This window comes from Neomonachus schauinslandi, chromosome 3, assembly GCF_002201575.2.
Source record: "Neomonachus schauinslandi chromosome 3, ASM220157v2, whole genome shotgun sequence".
In the NCBI taxonomy this organism is placed as follows: Eukaryota; Metazoa; Chordata; class Mammalia; order Carnivora; family Phocidae; genus Neomonachus; species Neomonachus schauinslandi.
Window position 1 is genome coordinate 53,690,728 of NC_058405.1, and position 18,611 is coordinate 53,709,338.

At 43.5% G+C, this 18,611-nt stretch overlaps 1 protein-coding gene across 3 annotated transcripts in view; it reads right to left on the reverse strand.

The window, feature by feature from the left end:
* ENOX1 (ecto-NOX disulfide-thiol exchanger 1) overlaps nucleotides 1-18,611 on the reverse strand; it is a 210,923-nt gene that overhangs the window by 121,996 nt on the left and 70,316 nt on the right. For 2 of the 3 annotated variants that reach the window (XM_021697871.2, XM_021697870.2), the window contains exons 6-7: nucleotides 8,073-8,179; nucleotides 3,889-4,006 (exon numbers count right to left, since the gene is read on the reverse strand). In XM_021697871.2, the coding sequence (XP_021553546.1) occupies nucleotides 3,889-4,006; nucleotides 8,073-8,179 (225 nt within the window). The remainder of the gene's footprint in view (nucleotides 1-3,888; nucleotides 4,007-8,072; nucleotides 8,180-18,611) is intronic. The other variant, XM_044913177.1, reaches the window with a different exon arrangement.

The following is an 18,611-nucleotide window of genomic DNA, read 5'->3' on the forward strand; positions in this document are numbered from 1 at the left end:
ACATGAGGCCTTACACTCTGGACAGACTTCCTCTTTTCCTCCCTTTTCCCCCTGTGCACTCCTGCCCACCCCCTCTGCCAACCTGGAGGAGGGAGGGGAAGAAGGAGCAATAGATCTGGTTTTTAAAGTTGGGCTTAATTCCAGTAAGAGGCAGACTTTGCAGCAATAAATTTGAATTTTTATCAAAAATTATCTTCATAGGTTTTGGAGCAGGATGCCAATCTTCTTGAATGAATGCTTCGATAAATCTGTCTTGATTTTCAAATTTATTAACAAAACTCATTTTCATTTTTATCGGCATCTTAGTTTTGCTCCAGCAAACTCCGTTTCCTTTATTTTTTTTATTTATTTTTTTATTTTTTAAAGATTTTATTTATTTATTTAAGACAGAGAGAATGAGAGACAGAGAGCATGAGAGGGAGGAGGGTCAGAGGGAGAAGCAGACTCCCCGCCGAGCAGGGAGCCCGATGCGGGACTCGATCCCCGGACTCCAGGATCATGACCTGAGCCGAAGGCAGTCGCTTAACCAACTGAGCCACCCAGGCGCCCCTCCGTTTCCCCTTTAAGAGTCGACTGATAAGGAACAGTGAGCTGCCTGCCCAGAATTAGATGGTAGTGAGGACAGTAGTGGGGAACTCTCTAGCCAAAGACACATTGCGGAGTTATTACGTGTGGTAAAAGGCAAAAGTACAATGAAATCTTCTTCATAACCAGAAAAGCAGAGATATGCTAAAAGACACGGATTTAAAAATAAATAAATAAATAAACCCAAGCTATCACATAAGTCCTCACAAAAAAATCCTGTCCTTTCCAGAAACCAAAGTCGACTCTCTCCGCCTCCCCCTCAGAAATAAAACCCATGCAGGTTGGTCTCTGCTCTAGGAGGAAGTGAAGAGCAAGGGAGGCCGTGGTGGACCCGCCTCACGCATCCTGCAAGGAGGTGGCTTTGCCACAGTCCTCTAGGGCAGGAGGCTCCACGAAGGATGTTCTCCCCTGGAATTCCCAAGAAGTCTTGGGTCACCCACTGACCGGGAGGTTGGAGGCCAAAGCTCACTGTTTGAGCAGAAAGGAGGACGGCAAGGGATTCTTTAAAGAATAGAGGCATTTACTTCTAGGTCAGCCCTTGGCAATTGCCGCCAGTGAATCAGAGCACTAGGTTTTGAGATGTCTGCTCCTGGGTGATGGACAGATGCCAATTTGCACCTAAAATGAATGTGGAGTCGCCTGATGATACTGCTGAAAGGTGTGTTTCCCTCAGGCTGCAGGGCCTCAATCCCTCCCCTTCCAGCAGCCATTTGCAGGGATCTGGGGGAAGCTTGGTCAAAGCACCAGATGGGAATTCTTGTGGTCAGGTGATGTCCCTGAATATGTTGGACTGAAAGAAAAACAGCTGCCAGCCTTTTGGCAGGATCTTCAGGGCCCAGAGGAATAAAAAAGGTTAGCTGCTTCCCCTCCCCTCTAATTGGTCCTGAGCTTTCCCCCATAAACCACACGTTGCGTTCTCTGCTCCATCTCATTTTTGAAAAGCACGAAAAAGATTCTGAACTCCCAGGAACCTGGCATTTGAACTCCAGTTCTTCCATCTCTTCCCCGGCACTCGGTATAGAACATGCTCCGTGCTGTGTTCATTCATGCCGCTGACCAAGCAACAAGCCTGGAGAACTCAAAGTTCAGCTCCTGCTTAGGCTCTTACCAGATGCCTGGGGGGAAAACCAACAGAGATCTGGGAAGCAGGCTCTCAGTGAAGCTTCCAGAGAGGATCTCGTGTCCCTGCTGAGCAAACAGAACTTTGAGTTCTTCTGCAGCAGAGCTCAGGGGCTGATCCTGGGGGTCTGTGCTTGCTGCCATGGTCTGTAAGACTTCCCATTGGAGCTGACTGTTCTGAATCATTCTTATTCTTGTCTTCTTCCAAGCAGACTATGAAACTTTACTTGGGAAATTGATAACTTGTTTAAAAAGAAATGTCACCCCCAAATTAAAAAAAAAGCCACGGGTTCAAATAAGAATTTCTGATGGATTCAGTTCTTTTCTTCTACACCTACCTTATAAGAATGTTAAAGATCCAAGTTTCATGTAAAGTTGCCCCTCATCTAGAAACTTCAGAAATGATGAAAGGTTTCTTGAGGGGAAAAAACAGTTATTTATTTATCAGAAGATCTCATTAAATTTAAGATATTCACATTAAAACTCGCTCTTTTCTTTTGATAAATGAAGGTTTGCCGCAAAGAGATTGCTGTCCTCAAATAAGCAAGTCTAAGTCCAACAATCAAGCAGCCCTGAGAAATCTCATATCCACTTAATCAGAGACATACATTGACACATAAATGCTAGGTTCATTTTTCAGACAAAGGATGTATGGCTTCAAAAAATAGTGCCATGGTGCCTGCTTTTATGCTAAGCTTCTAAAAGATTTAAATGAGTGGAATTTGAGGATGAAAGGGAAATTTTCTTTCTTTCTTTTTTTTTTAAAGATTTTATTTATTTATTTGACAGAGAGAGACACAGCGAGAAAGGGAACACAAGCAGGGGGAGTGGGAGAGGGAGAAGCAGGCTCCCCGCAGAGCAGGGAGCCCGATGCGGGACTCGATCCCAGGACCCTGGGATCATGACCTGAGCTGAAGGCAGTCGCTTAACCAACTGAGCCACCCAGGCGCCCTAAAGGGAAATTTTCTAAGGCATGGTCCTGAAATTTTAACATGCATCAGAATTTCCAGAAGAATTTAAATCACAGATTGCTGAATCTCACACCCCCAACACCGCTGCCTCCCCTAGAGTTTCTGATTCCTTAGGTATTGAGTAGGACCCGAGGATTCACATTTCTAAGTTCCTAGGTGATGCTGATGTTGCCGGACTGGGGACCACACTTTTAAGAACCACTACTCTAATGAAATTAAAGTCCCTTCTGTATCTGCCTGATGCAGAGCATTTTCTTGTGATCCTCATTTACGCCCCTGGCCCTCACTAAACCCTGGAGAAACAGAGCGCCCTGACCACTTTGCAATCTTGCTGACCTGAGCATGTTGGGATCTTGATTTTGGCTTCTACAAACACATCAGCAAAGATCCTCTGTTCCTGTTCTTGATTTTGTTAAAGAGCCTGAGATGGGTATTTTAGTTATGGGTACATAAGAGGAGACAGGTCAAATCTACGCAATCCCTCTGATTTTCTTTTTTGGAAATGGTGGCAATTGTGGTCCTTCCCAGGCCCCTTAGACAACACCCCTCTCAGACAAGCAGTCTCCTTGGTGTCTCCCACATCTGAGTGAGCATTTATCTTGCCTGCAATACTGAGAGATTTACATCTAATTTGAGGAGAGAGATTTCAATCAGCCTCTCGGGTCAGGCAGAGCACATAAAGCAAGGTTCTCTCTCAGCTTCTCTCCTTTTTACAACTCAAGGAGTGATACTCCTTTCTTGGTACCAAACTGGGCCACCCCTTTTATTACGGGTTAGGTAACGTTTATTGGAAAAATGTTCTAATTCTCCAGCACGTTGGCTCAGAGGCTAGAAAGCTTCTTCCGGGATTAAACAATTCCCACGTAAGAAACACACTGACTGAAACCAAATTTTATGTGTATTTCAGCATCAGCGGTGGCTGCCACGTTCTGGAAAAGGATTTTTATGGGAATAGGCAAATATCCCTAAGAAAAGTACAAGAGCCCCAGATCTACGGATGGAGAAACAACTGGAGCAATTTAAATCATCATGTTCCTAAGAAGGAGTTTAAAGTTCTATTAATAAAAGGCACAGTCACTCAAAGATGAAAGTTTAGTGTAACTCAAATAAAAGTGAGTTACGTGGCCATTCCCAATACCTACACCCCATCTGAGATCTGGAAGAGCATGATGGTGCCTCACAGGGGTGCACGTGTGGTGGTCGTCAGCATTACCTGATTCATCGACTCGCATTTTTTTAGTAGGGCTGTCACAATTCTCATCATCTGACATTTCCATTTCTTCTTCACGGCGGATGCCCATGAGCTGCTCACTTTGAGCATTCCGGAGCTCCTGAAAGCAGAAGATAGGAGGATGTCAGAGTCACAGACACACGTCAACATACCTTTTCCCAGTGGTCTTTCGGTGTATCGCGACTGACATATGAATGCTTAGAATCTGAATTGTTTCCCTCCCAGACACTGCCCTGCGTAATCTGGAATGAAGTTCTGAGGGGTGTAGGGAGTGGAAAGACCCAGGGATAAATCCCGGCTCACCAATGACTAGTCAGGGGGTCTTCAGCAAACTATTTCATCTCTTGAGTCTCAATTTCCTCATTTGCCAAAAAAGGGGATAATAACATCACCTAGTAGGATTCCACAGAGATGCCTCCTGCCATGCCCAGCACACAAGGAGGGACTCCCAGCTAATGATAAGAAATCTGCACGATGGCATTTATAAAAGGCCTTGTCGACCACTAACCTACTGTGTAAATTCAGGAATGTTTCTTCGTCTCTCTTAACCTTGATTTACTCATTGGAATACTGTGATAATAATAGTTTTGAGGATCAAATAAGTTAATGCATGCAAAGCTCCTTAGCGTTATGCTAGACACTTGGTTTGCTAAGTTGATAACATGGACCATAAGAATTCTTCATGCAAAAGAGTGCCCCTGCAGGGCGCCTGGGTGGCTCAGTCGGTTAAAGTTGAGCATCTGCCTTCAGCTCAGGTCATGATCCCACGGTCCTGGGATTGAGCCAGCATGGGCTCCCTGCTCAGCGGGGGGGTCTGCTTCTAACTCTCCCTCTGCCCCTCCCCCCACTCATGATTTCTCTCTAATAAATGAATAACATCTTTAAAAAAATAGTGCCCTTACATTGTGTGTGTGCACCCATGCGTGATCATATGCACACACCATTCAGACATCCAAATGGCAAAATGCAAAAGATGCTGGAGGACAAAATAAAACCGATGCCTTCCTTTTGGCATTTCACATCATCATGTAGTGTTTAGTGTTTTTGTTGTGATGGCTGTTTTGACATCACTGAAAGATCGTAGGATCATATCTTACTTTGTCTACTTACTAGAAGAGTGACTGCAGTCAAAGAGTCTATGTGAAAATTCACTGTAAAAAGTAACGAGTCACAATAAATTTTTTACTCCCTTGCCTAAAAATCAGGACACTCTAATTATTCATGGTAAGTAATTATATTATTTTGTATTAAACTGAATATTGTGTGTGAATCCTTATCAATTCTGTTCTCTCACATGTACTGTCCTCAACAAAACAAAGAGGGGAAGGACTACATTATTCTTTTTCTCTCTACTGAAATTGAAGTCTCTAAATAAAAGCCGAAGAGTTAAAATAATTTTGCTTTATAATAAATCTCTGAATAACAATAAAACTAAATTATAACACTTAATGTATTAATGGCATGATTTTAAGCATAGTTCTAGTGCCCATTTGATGGATGTGCATATTTCATGGTGCTATAGGTTCTCTGAACTCTCCTCTCTCCTTATCTCACAGATTTTAACTGTAGTGGGACCAAAAGAAAATTCTGTATTGCTAGCAGTATTTGCACGGTCAACTTTGAACCCTGGGAATGAGCACTGCAGAGGACAGGGAAAGGGAAGGGAGGGCAGAGGGTCAAGGTCCCTGGGAGAGGGACACCCATCACAGGGAGTCTTGAGAGGCCACCGAGGTGATGGGCAACGCCTCCTCACTTGGCCACGCCAGCCAGTGGAAAGAGGTGCCGATTCCGCCGTAAATAACACCAGTGGCTCTTGGAGGCGGGTGTCACGTGTGATTAGTGGGGATGCTTTTAGCTTGTGTACAGCTGATTTTTCTCCTGACAAAGAACCCCGTTCCCAAAGAGGTGGCCTGAAAATACTCGAAACAAGGAAAAGTCAGGTGGAAAGAATAAAGGAGGCTGAAAGGGTCTGTTGTTGAGTCCCCACAACGAATGACAAACTGTCATACTGTAACTATTCAGTGGGGAAGAGTGTTGGAAAGAAAAAAAAAATTGGAGGGGAAAAAAAAAAGCGGAGGGTGTTTCCACAGGGTGCCTCTGGTTCAGCAGTAAATCGCTCGTACACTCTCATAAATTTGTAAAGGTGTTGCAGATAATTAACAGATGCTGTACATGCGAACGCAGAAAAAAATCAAGCCAATTACCAAGCTTATACGCAACAGAGAAATCATCCACAATGTTAAATTACCAACTGGTATTTAATCAATTAAGTGACATGTAGGAGAGAAAATCAAAGGTAATTTAGAATTCTATTTCCTAGAATATCAAAATAGGTGGTAGGAGTGGCAGAGAGGCACAAAGTCCCTTTGCAGGAGCACCTTTCAAGACCGCATGCATCCGTTTCTACTGCACCGTTTGTGCGCTGAGCAAAGCAAGCAGGCTTCCTTGGAACAAAGCAGGATGTTTGCATGCCCTGCTCAACAGCGGGGACCACAGCCCCCGTTCCTCCGTTCCTTCGGGGGATGCAGGGCTAGGGGCAGGGGACCAGGCAGGTGGGAAGCGTGATTTAGATCAATAATGGATATTTTCTAACACTCACATACTAATGGCAGCCTTTTTATGCCCAGATCATTAGCATAATGCCACTTGCATTTCCCTTAACATTTCTTTTAATCATGTTTGGTGTTTACGTGAAGGGAAAAAAAATTAGATAAACAATTCATAGACCCATCGTTCCCAAATCTGAATCACAGTTTATGGATTTCAATTTGTGTTTTCATAACCCTCGATTTGTATATTTCATCCTAAATGAGGACTCTCTCTCCTCCCAAAAATCAACCTGGACTCAGGGTCTTGATTCAGTGTCTGAGAGAGCAGCAGGTGAGCACCCTTTGTTTTTCTGGGCCCTGAAAAATTAAAGAGAAATCTCACTTCCTCCTTACTCATAATCCTGAGCATAGGAACAGAACTACATCAGTCACCAGCCACCTTCTTAAGTATTTGTGAACAAAATAAAAAAATGTCCTTCTTAACAATAAATTGCACTAGCATTTTAAGTGTCCCATTATTGTGAAGTCATTCAGTATTCGCTATAGTGAGAGTGATAATAAAGAATTCATTTGGTATTCATGTGGATGTTACATCTAGTTGCCACTGGTATTCAGCTGTAATTTAGCATTAGTTAATGGGCACTTAAAATGCTACCCAAGTGATTGATATTATAGTACTTTGTGGTTCCTCAAACTCCATATAAAACACTTATTTTACAAGTGTAAGCCCAAATCGTTAAATAAACAAACCTTACCTTCTATAAGTTTGGGGATTTTGAAAGAGGGGAATATCATTTAGAGAACTTTAATATTAACATGCTAGAGATGGAAAGGCATCCAAATGGAAAACATTCTCTCATTTCAAAAAAAAAATAACGAAGAAGCAAACAAAGATAGTATACTTACTTTTAAATGACAGGTTCAAAGCGTACAGTACACTGTGGAGTTAAAAGCAACAGCTGTACGACCAATGACTAATGACACATTCTGGTCTTTCCAGGTGGCAAGGAAGGTCAAGTTCCGGCCTCTTTCCTCGGGGGTGGATACTCACACTTCACACACGCATTGCTGCAGAAGGGTGGACCCTGGCTAGCCTGGACATTTGCGCCCCCGGGGAAAGACGCTCTGGAGAGAGCTGTTACCTACCCGGCTGGCTAGCACATGGGACTAAGGCATTGTTTACGATGGGAAGGCATAGAAGAAAGGCATACTTGCCGTTTCTAGCCCAAAGAGCAAACCATCATCATCACGTTGCAGAACACTGAAAAAAAAAACCCCTCCGTATTTATTTAAAAAGCCAGTTTTCTATTTTACATTACACTTTTCTTCAGAATAGGCAGGCAAAGTGTCTTGGCTTATTTCCGAGCTCTTTGCCATGAATGGGAGATGCTTTTCTCCCTTTGCAGGGGTAGAAAAGCACTCTGTTTTCTAAGCATTAAGTCAGCTGCTCTTTTGGATAAGGCACAAATCTGAGCTGGATTTGGAGCTGACGGTGCGACAGGACAATGGCACAACAGCTGCCCGTTATAACAAAAACCCGAAACGTCTGCAGCCACACTATTCTCTGCCAATCCAGCTGTGTGATGGCGGTTAAAAAGTAATAATAAAGTCACCAACCTCAGAATGCTTTCGCCAAATGTCTATGTTCTTGCGCTGAGCTTTCGAGAAATGGTCCCAAGCTTTTTGTCTGGTAGAAGCGTTGAAAACGGCCACAATCTGCTCAACTTTGGTGAACAAGGAAGTCAAACAAGACAAGTAATTTATGTTGTGATCACTATAGGGAAGCAAAGCAAAGACACTAGGAGTCTATGGATGATGTCACAGTAGAAATAACATCATCAATATCCATCCAATTTGTGCCTTTTTGTACTTACATTTTAGCAAGGTTGGGGAGGTCTCCCTTCAAGTCTGTCTCCATAACTTTAGGTTAAAACAAATTCTAGATACAACTGGAAAGAGTTCATGGGCATCTGCTTCCAAGCATTCTGCAGCTCTTGTTTAAAAATGTGACTTGGTATGTCTATATACCTAGATCTATAGATATAGATCTGGTGTTGGCATACAGATCCAGATATATGGTTAAAGTAATGCCTGGGTTGGGGGCTTACAGGTGAAGCCGGGGTGGAGTGGCTGAATGAGGAAGAGCCAAACACGTATCTTTTTCTTTTTTGGTCTCCATCTCAAGGATTCAATTGTGCCCTCCGAAGATATTACTATGTCCAAGTTCCAAGCTGGGGCAATGAGTAGTTGCTTCATACTGCCCCTCAATCTCAAGAGCCATTTTTACTCCTTGGCTCCTTTCTCCTTCCTGCCCCTCCCCCTCCCAGCCCCTGCACCCAGTGCAGTCAGCCCTCCAGCCTCCACTTCAAGACAGACCAAGGCTCACCCAACCAGCTGCACAGGCATGCAGATGGAATTTCAACACCACGTGGCGCCCTCTGTAGCTCATCACGACCACATACCATTCTGTTCTGCCATTTTCACTTCCATAAGGCTGCCCTCCCAAACCTTTTGAAGTCCTAACTCTCTCACTTTGACTTCATTTAATACTTTTGTACATTTAGTATATTTAGTACACTCCCAGGCAGAGTGCTACTGGAATGATAAAATGTTGTGGGGCTGTGGACAAAGCTATATAGAGAAAGGGATGAGCTCTTAGGAGTGGATATTAGGGGTGGGGCCAACCAACTGCAGATCCAATCTTGCTTAATCAGTTATTGATCTAATAAGCATGGGATTAAGGAAATTATAGCACTGAATTAACCATATGATTAAACCTGAATTTTTGAATAGTTAGAAAGGCACAGTTAGAATTAGCTTCTCATGGGTGCTAATACTCTATCTAACATAAGTTCTTCTTAAGTGATTCCCAAGGCTCTATTATAAAAAAGGGCATCAAAGCTCTTCCAAATCTTCCAGGTGTCCAAAGTATGGCAAAGAGTAACAGAATAATCCCCACAGAAGAACAACGCCTGGTGCCACGATTTTAAAAAGTAGCCCACAAAATAAACAAGTGTGTGATGGAGCAGAGGAGGAAAGTAGATGCTGTTCACTTACCATATCTTATAAAGCTAATGAGCAACCACTTCCCAATCAATGCATAATTTTCACAGAGGCTTTGATGTTTATTCTTTTCTACCTTGAGAGAATCCTAACTCCAAACCTCCTTATTTATCAAACTTTATCAGCAGGTCACATGATGAACTGGTTGCACTCAATTTGTAACAGAAGGAGGTGCTATCACCTTCGCCCACACTCTCCATGCGTACATGTGGCTCCCTTCCCCGACCTCGTCTGGAGGAAGTCACACATTGTGCTGCTCTAAGTGCTGACGCTCACCTGACCACCAGCTCCCAGGCCTCTGCTGGGCTCCACGGCAGCATAGCGGGTGGAAGAGGGCTGGTTTGACCCCCCGCCTGGACTTCCAGTTGTTTCGTCTGCATGCAGGCTGGGGTCATGGAGGACTTTAAGCTACCTTCTGCATGGGCAACACAGAGCAGTCAGCCAGATACGCAGTGGTGAAATCCACGGTCAGGTGAGATTATCTGGCAGGGGTGGTAATCATGAGACTGTTACAGAGTAACAGACCCCACTGCTTCAAGTATAGAGCTTTTTAACAGACATCATTTAGAAGAGTGAGAACTGTGGTATCCACAGGGGAAGGGGCAGTAAAGATTGAGGCCGAGTATTTGGGTGGTGATAGTCAAAATGCTGCCATCTATCAAGAAAGGCTGTTAATAAAGGGGACACACTAGAGAGAAAATTCCCTGTTCATATGTGTGTGTGGAGTAGGGGGAAGGTAAGAGAGGCCAGTAATACCTATGGAAGCATACAGAAGGGAAAGCACTTAGAAGAAAGACCCAATGGCCAAATACCACACAAGTTCAAGGGTAAACATAGATCCTCTAATATCTACTCAAGCCATATACCACTGCAGATGTTTCCTGTCTGAGGCAAGGTGCCTCGTTATTTAGAACATGTTGTTACCAGATCCCAGGGCATACTTTCAATTCAACCACCCATCCATCCATCCATCCATCCTTTTATACAGCGAACATCTGAGATCCTCTAATTACCAAGCACTCGAATGACTGCTAGAAATATAATTAAGACAGTGCTTGTCCTTGATGAGATCACAGTCTCTAGGGAGAAAGAAAGATAAGCAGTTAATTATCCTATGCAAAAGAAGTATGGATGAGGGTATGGGGACACAGTAACTAACTCAGTAGGTGGAGTCAGGAAACACACCCCCCAAGAAGGCATCATTGTTGCTAGGTTTTTTTTTTTTTTTTAAGATTTTATTTATTTATTTGAGAGAGAGAGAGCACATGAGAGGGGGGAGGGTCAGAGGGAGAAGCAGACTCCCTGCTGAGCAGGGAGCCTGATGTGGGACTCCATCCTGGGACTCCAGGATCATGACCTGAGCCGAAGGCAGTCGCTCAACCAGTTGCTAGGTCTTAAATGACGAATCAGTGCTTGCTCCCCAGTTCAAAGGGTGGTATGGAGTCATGAAAGGACATTGTAGGGTTGGGGCAAATGCTGGGTGAGGATGGATCAGGAAGGACAGTGGATCCTAAGCCACTGGCGAACTTTATATTGTAGCCCTAGGACACACATCTGAGTAGGATTTGTTTGGGAGAAATGATGAAGGCTTGAGTTAAAACAGAGCACAGAAATAGAGGCAGGAGCAAGGAGTCACTTGACGGAGTGAGTTGAGAGTACAAGTGGCTGACCTATTATGAGGAAGGAGAAGGGGAGGCAAGGATGGCTCAGGCTTGGGAAGTACATCAGAGACTACGAGGACAAGCCCAGGGGGAGGTCTGAGAGAGAAGATAAGGAATTTGCTTTTGAACATGCTGAATGTGACATGCCTGAAGGTCATCTAGAGAGAGTTGAAACACATACTGGGGGTTCAGAAAGAAGTCAAAACTCAAAAGAGACAGGCCTTAAATTTTCTGGACTATTCTCAATGTCAGGCAATTGTGTTCTTTTCAGTACGGTTACGAATTAAAAGCAAAACTAAAGGTGGCTAACTTTATACTTCTTAGTAAGTTTTATACTTTCTCCACACATATTAACAAATAATGAAGAACCCCCCAAAAACCAAAAACTGTGGAACTCAGCTTAGGTTTAAAAAATACTCTCACAGTGTTTCCAAGGCCCAGAGTACTTCTCTCATGTCTGCACAGACTGCCCCCAACCAGCCATTTGTCTTGCAAATGAAAGTTCTTGGGCCCATAAAAGGACTCAGAAAGAGTGCTTGGATCAGCAGGAATTCATCATCATTAGGGAAAAACCACCTCAAAGAGTATGCCTTAATGAATGTGATTCAAAGACAGCAGATTTTCAAAATCATAAATCAGGACAACTGCTGGTGGTGATATCATAAATAAAGACCATTCACTTTTTTTTTTTAATATAAGATTTTAAAAGAGAGCGTGCGCATGAGTGGACGGGGCAGAGGGAGAGGGAAAGAATATCTGAAGCAGGCTCCAGACTCGGGGCTCAATCTCATGACCCTGAGATCAGGACCCTGAGATCAGGACCTGATCTGAAACCAAAAGTCGGAAGCTCAACTGACTGCACCAACCAGGGGCCCCAGCATACACTCTTCATTGTCTCCAGCAAGGAACACCAAAGAGCAAGTCCATGAATTTGACCACCACTCACTACTTCTGGTATGTAATTCACACCACTTGTCCTATACACAATAAAACTACAAGTGGTTACTAGCTAAATTGAATGTTTAAAATTCTACCTAAGGGGCACCTGGGTGGCTCAGTTGGTTAAGTGTCTGCCTTCGGCTCAGGTCATGATCCCAGGGCCCTGGGTCTGGCTCCGTGCTCAGCTCCATGCTCAGCGGGGAGTCTGCTTTTCCCTCTCCCTCTGGGCTCTCCCTCTCTCTCAAATGAATAAATGAAACCTTTAAAAAAATAAGTAAAATTCTACCTAAAAGCTCAGAGAAGAGAGAGTGAACAAGATGGCCTTGGCATTTGTTCAAAAAAGCAGCAATTCAGATCAACCCCAACCAGTGTTGGGAGCATCCCTAGTGGGCTAGAGACTACTAGCTCCGAGGCCCCACTGGAGCCTGGATCAGCTGTACACTTAAGTATTTTTGAAGTACTATCAATACAAAGAGATCAGTCAGAAAATTTAAATCTACCTTCACACACCTTGCAAATTGCCCCCAGCCCACTGCCAACTTCTACATTTTAAACGTTTTGCCTAAATTAGGTTATTTGAGAATCATGAAAAAATTAAAAGTGACTTTTCACCAGTATGTTCGAATGTCTGTCTTAGATGTCATACTAGAGTCGCTAACATAGATCCAGCAGGTATAAGTGAACCTAAGGGAAGGATAATAGAGCTTTGATGAAATTGCTAATCACTCTTGGCAGCTACAAGCCCCCTGTTAAAAGATAAACTGAGGTCTGTTAAAAATTTGAAGTGTTTATTTGAGCAAAAATCGGTGGAATCAGGCAGTGCCTAACTGGAAGTGGTGAGGGGCGCTCCCCTGCCTGGCAGGAGCTAGAAACAGGCTTTTCTAGAGAAAAGGCAGAAGCAAAGCAAGGAAATCATGGATTGGTCACCGCTTCAAGTCTAGTTGGCTGCTTGTGATTGGTTGTCCTTAGGTTTTGATTTTGTAACTTTTAGGCATTCGTAGGCTTGGATTTGGTTTGCTTATGTACGCCACCACCACATTAGGGCCACTCTGTCTGGGGTCTTCCTTGTTTAATTAACTGAACATCCTACTAGTGATTATTCATTCTCTTGTCCGTGTGTATGTAAAGAGACCCACATAATACACATGCGTATATGTATACAGTCTTCAGAATTTTTTTTAAAGATTTTATTTATTTATTTGACAGAGAGAGACACAGCGAGAGAGGGAACACAAGCAGGGGGAATGGGAGAGGGAGAAGCAGGCTTTCTATAGAGCAGGGAGCCTGATGCGGGGCTCGATCCCAGGACCCCGGGATCACGACTCGAGCCGAAGGCAGACGCTTAATGACTGAGCCACACAGGCGCCCCCAGAATTTTTTTAAAAATCCATAAGACTAAGTAATTTAATTTTTTTTTTTTTTTTTTTAGTACTTTCCTCCACCTCAAAATGTTTGGACATCTGCTGAGTTCAGAACATACTTCTCACTTGAGGGAAAACTTTATAAATTATCTTTAGAAGCACTTAATCTTCAGTCTAAGGAAAGGAAAGCTCAGAAGAGGACATCCATTTACCCGGAAAAAGGCCACATTGAAACAAGCTCTCTGGGGGATGCCTGGGTGGCTCAGTCAGTTAAGCGTCTGCCTTCGGCTCAGATCATGATCCCGGGGTCCTGGGATCGAGTCCCGCATTGGGCTCCCTGCTCAGTGGGGAGCCTGCTTCTCCCTCTACTTGTGCTCTCTCTCTCTCTGGCACATAAATAAATAAAATAAAAATAAATAAAATAAGCTCTCTAGGAAGGAGCAGAGCATCAAGCATAAAGCCTCAGATTTCGGGGCTGCACAAGGCTCCTGAACTCTGAGCTCTGGGCAGAAAAGCCTTGGAAGCAAGAGGAAGGTTATGCTCCTCTGAAGAACACAAACCCAGACCTTTCTCTTCCTTGTCCTCCCGTGTTCTTCCTCAGAGTCCCTGCACTTCCTGTATCTTGTGCTCCAGCTAAATAGCTGCAAAAGAGCCTTCAATCCCTTTAGTGGTGCAAATATCTGGAGAAACTAAGTCCTTACAGGCAGAAGGCTTAACTAAATAAAGCATCTCAAGCAAATCTTCTAAGCTCAATTTTTGTTTTTAATGTTATCTAGGCTCATCATAGAGCCTAGGTCTCTAGGGTTCCGAGGAAATTTGGTTTTCCTTTAAGGGATAACATTTTTCCACATCCTCTATGAATAGCTCAGAAAAGATGTTCAAAGAAAGGCACATAACTAATGAAACAGTTGACCTCTCCTCCCTGGCTTGTTACTGTTGCTTTTAAATCCTAAAAGCTAGGGTAGAATTGATGAGTCTTGGCTCTGGACTGAAGAATTATAACAGAGGAAATGCAGTAAGTGATTCAGGCTCTCAGGACACCCGGAGGGCAAGACAAAGCCAGAGGGAGGAGCAGTTAGTGTTGGGCACGGACAGGGGAAGCTGCGAGAAGAGATTCCCAGAGAGATCCCTGCCTACTCACTCTGGGTCCTGAGCACAGAGGAGCCTGCCAGTCGGCCTGGCAGGAAGCCCAGGACATAGAGAATTAACACGGTCAGACCCATACATTAGGGAGGCATGGACTGGAATTTCAAGTTGAGGAGGAAAAAGGGCACTCTGGGGTTTTCTCTGGAGATGAGTGAAAAAGACCATTGCTGCATGACGCTGTGAATCCATTACAGCCCCGTTAAACCTGAGGCCACGACACCATGGGCAGGCGTCACATTTCTTAACTTTCTGGCTAGATGAGGCCAGATAGTTGCTTCTTTTATGGGGATGGGGATTGAGACAGGAAGAAAGAGAAACATGGTGATCAAATCATAAAAAGGAAAGAAATAGGATGTTTGTAGCCAATTTCGAGTAAGCAGGGAATGGTGATATGATTCAAATAAATGGTAAGATATTAGGCGGATAGTGACTTAAGCTTTGTATAAATCCTGATACATTTCAGGAGCTGTAGATCCCCTTATTAATGCATCTATTCAAACATTTTGAGAAGTATCAAAACAAAAATCTATGAGAATATTACAATTTTAATGGTTCCTTACAATATGCAGCTTTTATTAGGCTTTTAAAATCCAGTAAATCCCCCTGCCTAGATCATCCCTATTGACTAAATAAAAGTAATAGATGTATATACGAAAAAAGGGATGAAACAAAATGTAAAAGGCTACCTTCCCATCCTGGCTCCCTCCCATCCAGTTTTTCTCTTTAAAGGTAACCACTTTTAACAGATTCTAGCATCTCCATCCAGAGAAAAACCTTATGCATAAAGTATAGACTGTGTCTATTTTTCTATGTACATCCTTTCTTTCTTTACACACAAGTGCTGATATTATATACACTGTGCTCAAACTTGTTCTTTTCCACTTAACATAGCTTGGAAATCTACTGATCTGCAAAAGGCACACTTCATTTCATTGTGCTTCCCTTTATTATACTTCACAGATAATTGTGGTTTTTTTACAAATTGAAGGCTTGTGGCAACTCTGTGTCCAGCAAGTCTACCAACATCATTTTTCCAACAGCATTTGTTCACTGCGTGTCTCTGTGCCGTATTTCGGTAATTCTTGCAGTATTTCAAACTTTTCATCACTATCGTATTTGTTATGATGATACTGATCAGGGAGCTTTAATGTTACTACTGTAATTGTTTTGGGGGGGCTGCAAACCATTTCCACGTAAGATGGCAAACTTAATCAATAAATGTGTGTGTGCTGACTGCTTCACTGACTGGCTGTTCCCCCATCTCTCTCCCTCTCCTGGGGTCTCCCTAGTTCCTGAGACCCAACAACATTGAAATTAGGCCAGTTACTAACCCTACAATGGCCTCTAAGTGTTTATGTGAAAGAAAGAGTCAATCAATGCGTCAAACTTCATTGCTGTCTTATATTGGGAAACTGCCACAACCACCCCAGCCTTCAACAAGAACCAACCTGATCAGCCAGCAGCCATCAACGAGGCAAGACCCTCCGTCAGCAAAAAGACTGTAACTCGCTGAAAACTCAGACGGTTAGCGTTTGTAGCCACAAAGTATATTTATTTTTATTTTATTGTTTTAGAGAGGGAGAGAGAGGAGCTTAAGCAGGCTCCTTGCCCATTGAAGAGCCCGACACGGGCTCTTCAATCTCATGACCCTGAGATCATGACCTGAGCCAAAATCAAGAGTCAGATGCTGAACCGATTGAGCCACCCAGGTACCCCAGCCACAAAGTATTTTTTAATCAAGGAATGTACGTTGTTTTTTTAGACGTAATGCTGTTGCACACTTAATAGACTACAACAGTGTAAATATACCTTTTACATGCACTGGGAAACCAAAAAATTCATTGGACTCACTTTATTGTGATACTCACTTTATGAGCTCGCAGTATCTTTGGGGTATTCCTGTATTAATAAGGCTGCAATGAACATCCTCAGACATATCTTTTGACATTTTTATATAAGTGTCTTTATAAGAAATTCTTAGCAGTGGAACAGATAAAAGAGTATCTGAATTTTAAATTTTTGAGAGCTATTGCCAAACTGGGCTCCAATTTCATGCCCACTAAGTATTTTTCAGATTAACTGGAAGTTGGTACCTTTTGATGCCCTTCCCACCCATTTCCTGTACCCCTACCCTCTGCCTATGGCAACCACCAATCCAGTGGACTGTTTTAACAAGCTTTCCAGGTCATTCCAATGGTGAAGCTTGAGAACCTCTCATTTAAAACATTATCTCATTTAAATTTGCCAACAACCCTCTGGGGCTGGTGCTTCCGTAATGCCCATTTCACAGATAAAGAAACAGATTCACAGAGAAGTAGAATTACTTGTCCAAGGTCATATACTTAGCAAGTGGTGAAATTGGGAATGGAATTGTATCCGCTCAACTTCAAATAACATATATCTGACCCTGGAACAATGCGAGGGTGAGGGACACTGACCCCCACCCCCACCCCCGTCAAACATTGCATTCAGCTTTTGACTCCCCCAAAACTTAACAGCCTCCCATTTACAGCTTACAAAACAGCTGATTAACACATAGTTTGTATGTTATATGTATTACATACTCTATTCTGACAATAAAGGAGGCTAGAGAAAATGTTAAGAAAATCATAAAATACATTTACAGTACTACTGTACTGTATTGAAAAAATCTGTGGACCAGCACCGTTCAAACCCATGTTGTTCAAGGGTCAACTGTATTTATAAACATTCGTATATGGATTTATACTATGGGCCAAAGTCTCATGAGCACTGCGGAATGTATCATGCCAGGCACTGTCCTAGGCGCTGGGGATAGGGTGATCCACAGATGCTGCTGATTCTTGCAGCCCTGGGGGGAGACAGCCACAGACAGGACTGAGTCACAGGAGGAGAAGAAGCCTGCAGAGAGCACCAAAGGAGGCAGGAAAGGCTTGAAGGACCCCTGGGCCAAAACTTGAAGACATGTAGAATTTTCTAAAAGGAAGAAGCTAAATAGTTGAGATTGTTATGGGGCAGGAAGCTGACTGACCCCTCTCCAAAAGTATACCGAGGAATCTGAAAGGCAGTGAAGAAGAAACAGTGTCTGCAAAAGGGCCCCTACTTCTTGTGTGTCTACCAGACTGGAACTGGCTTCCCTCCGTGTGCGCCCTCAGCACACAGTCATCTAAAATCCACTCCGCCCTACTTTTGTTCATCACTGTTGTTGGATAATAAACCTCAGCAGGGGAAACCTGAGGAGGTGGGGCCCAGCTGAGGGAGTGCTTTTAGGAATCGACACTGTGGGGCTGCATGTGAACATCAGCCAGGAAGGAGAGCGAGGAAGCCCTTGTTGTGGGTAAAGTCCTAGCTCCACCACCAAACAACCGTGTGGCCTGAAGAAAGCCTCTATGTTTGAGGCCCAAAGGAAAGGGGGATGGACGAGCCATTTCTAAATATACACCCCAGCTCTGTGATCCTACAGAAGACGGGTCAACAAGCTTTTTCCGCAAAGAAACAGGAAATATTTTTGGTTTTGCTGGTCATACAACTACCCTGCTAGAGAAAGTGTCTACAAACCTAAGCAGTTTATGTCCTTAAATAAAAGTGGCTACTTTTTCATGATCCTCCCTGGGCACAGTTTTCCTTTGCTTGAGCACAGACACCAACTTGTACTTCCTTTCTCGGTTGCACAGAGGAGTCCAGAATACATCATCTCTGCATTAAAATAACTATACCGACACCTCACTTTTCCTCAGATCTAGTTTGAAAGTGACTTGGCTTTAGAAAGTTTTTGTGAAAAAAAAATGTTTGCACGCGGATTCTTTCCAAAGTAGCTCAGAGACGACTTCCTCATAGCCTGTCCCCTCCTTCTATATCCCCCCCCCCACCTCCTCCTTACCACTTGGCGGTGGCTTCTATTGCAGTCCCTACAAGTGGGCTCATATAAAGATAGCAGGGTTTCATCTCTAGCTCCCAAAAAGTTCTATCTTTTCTGAATTGCTGTGCTCTTCACTCAACACATACTA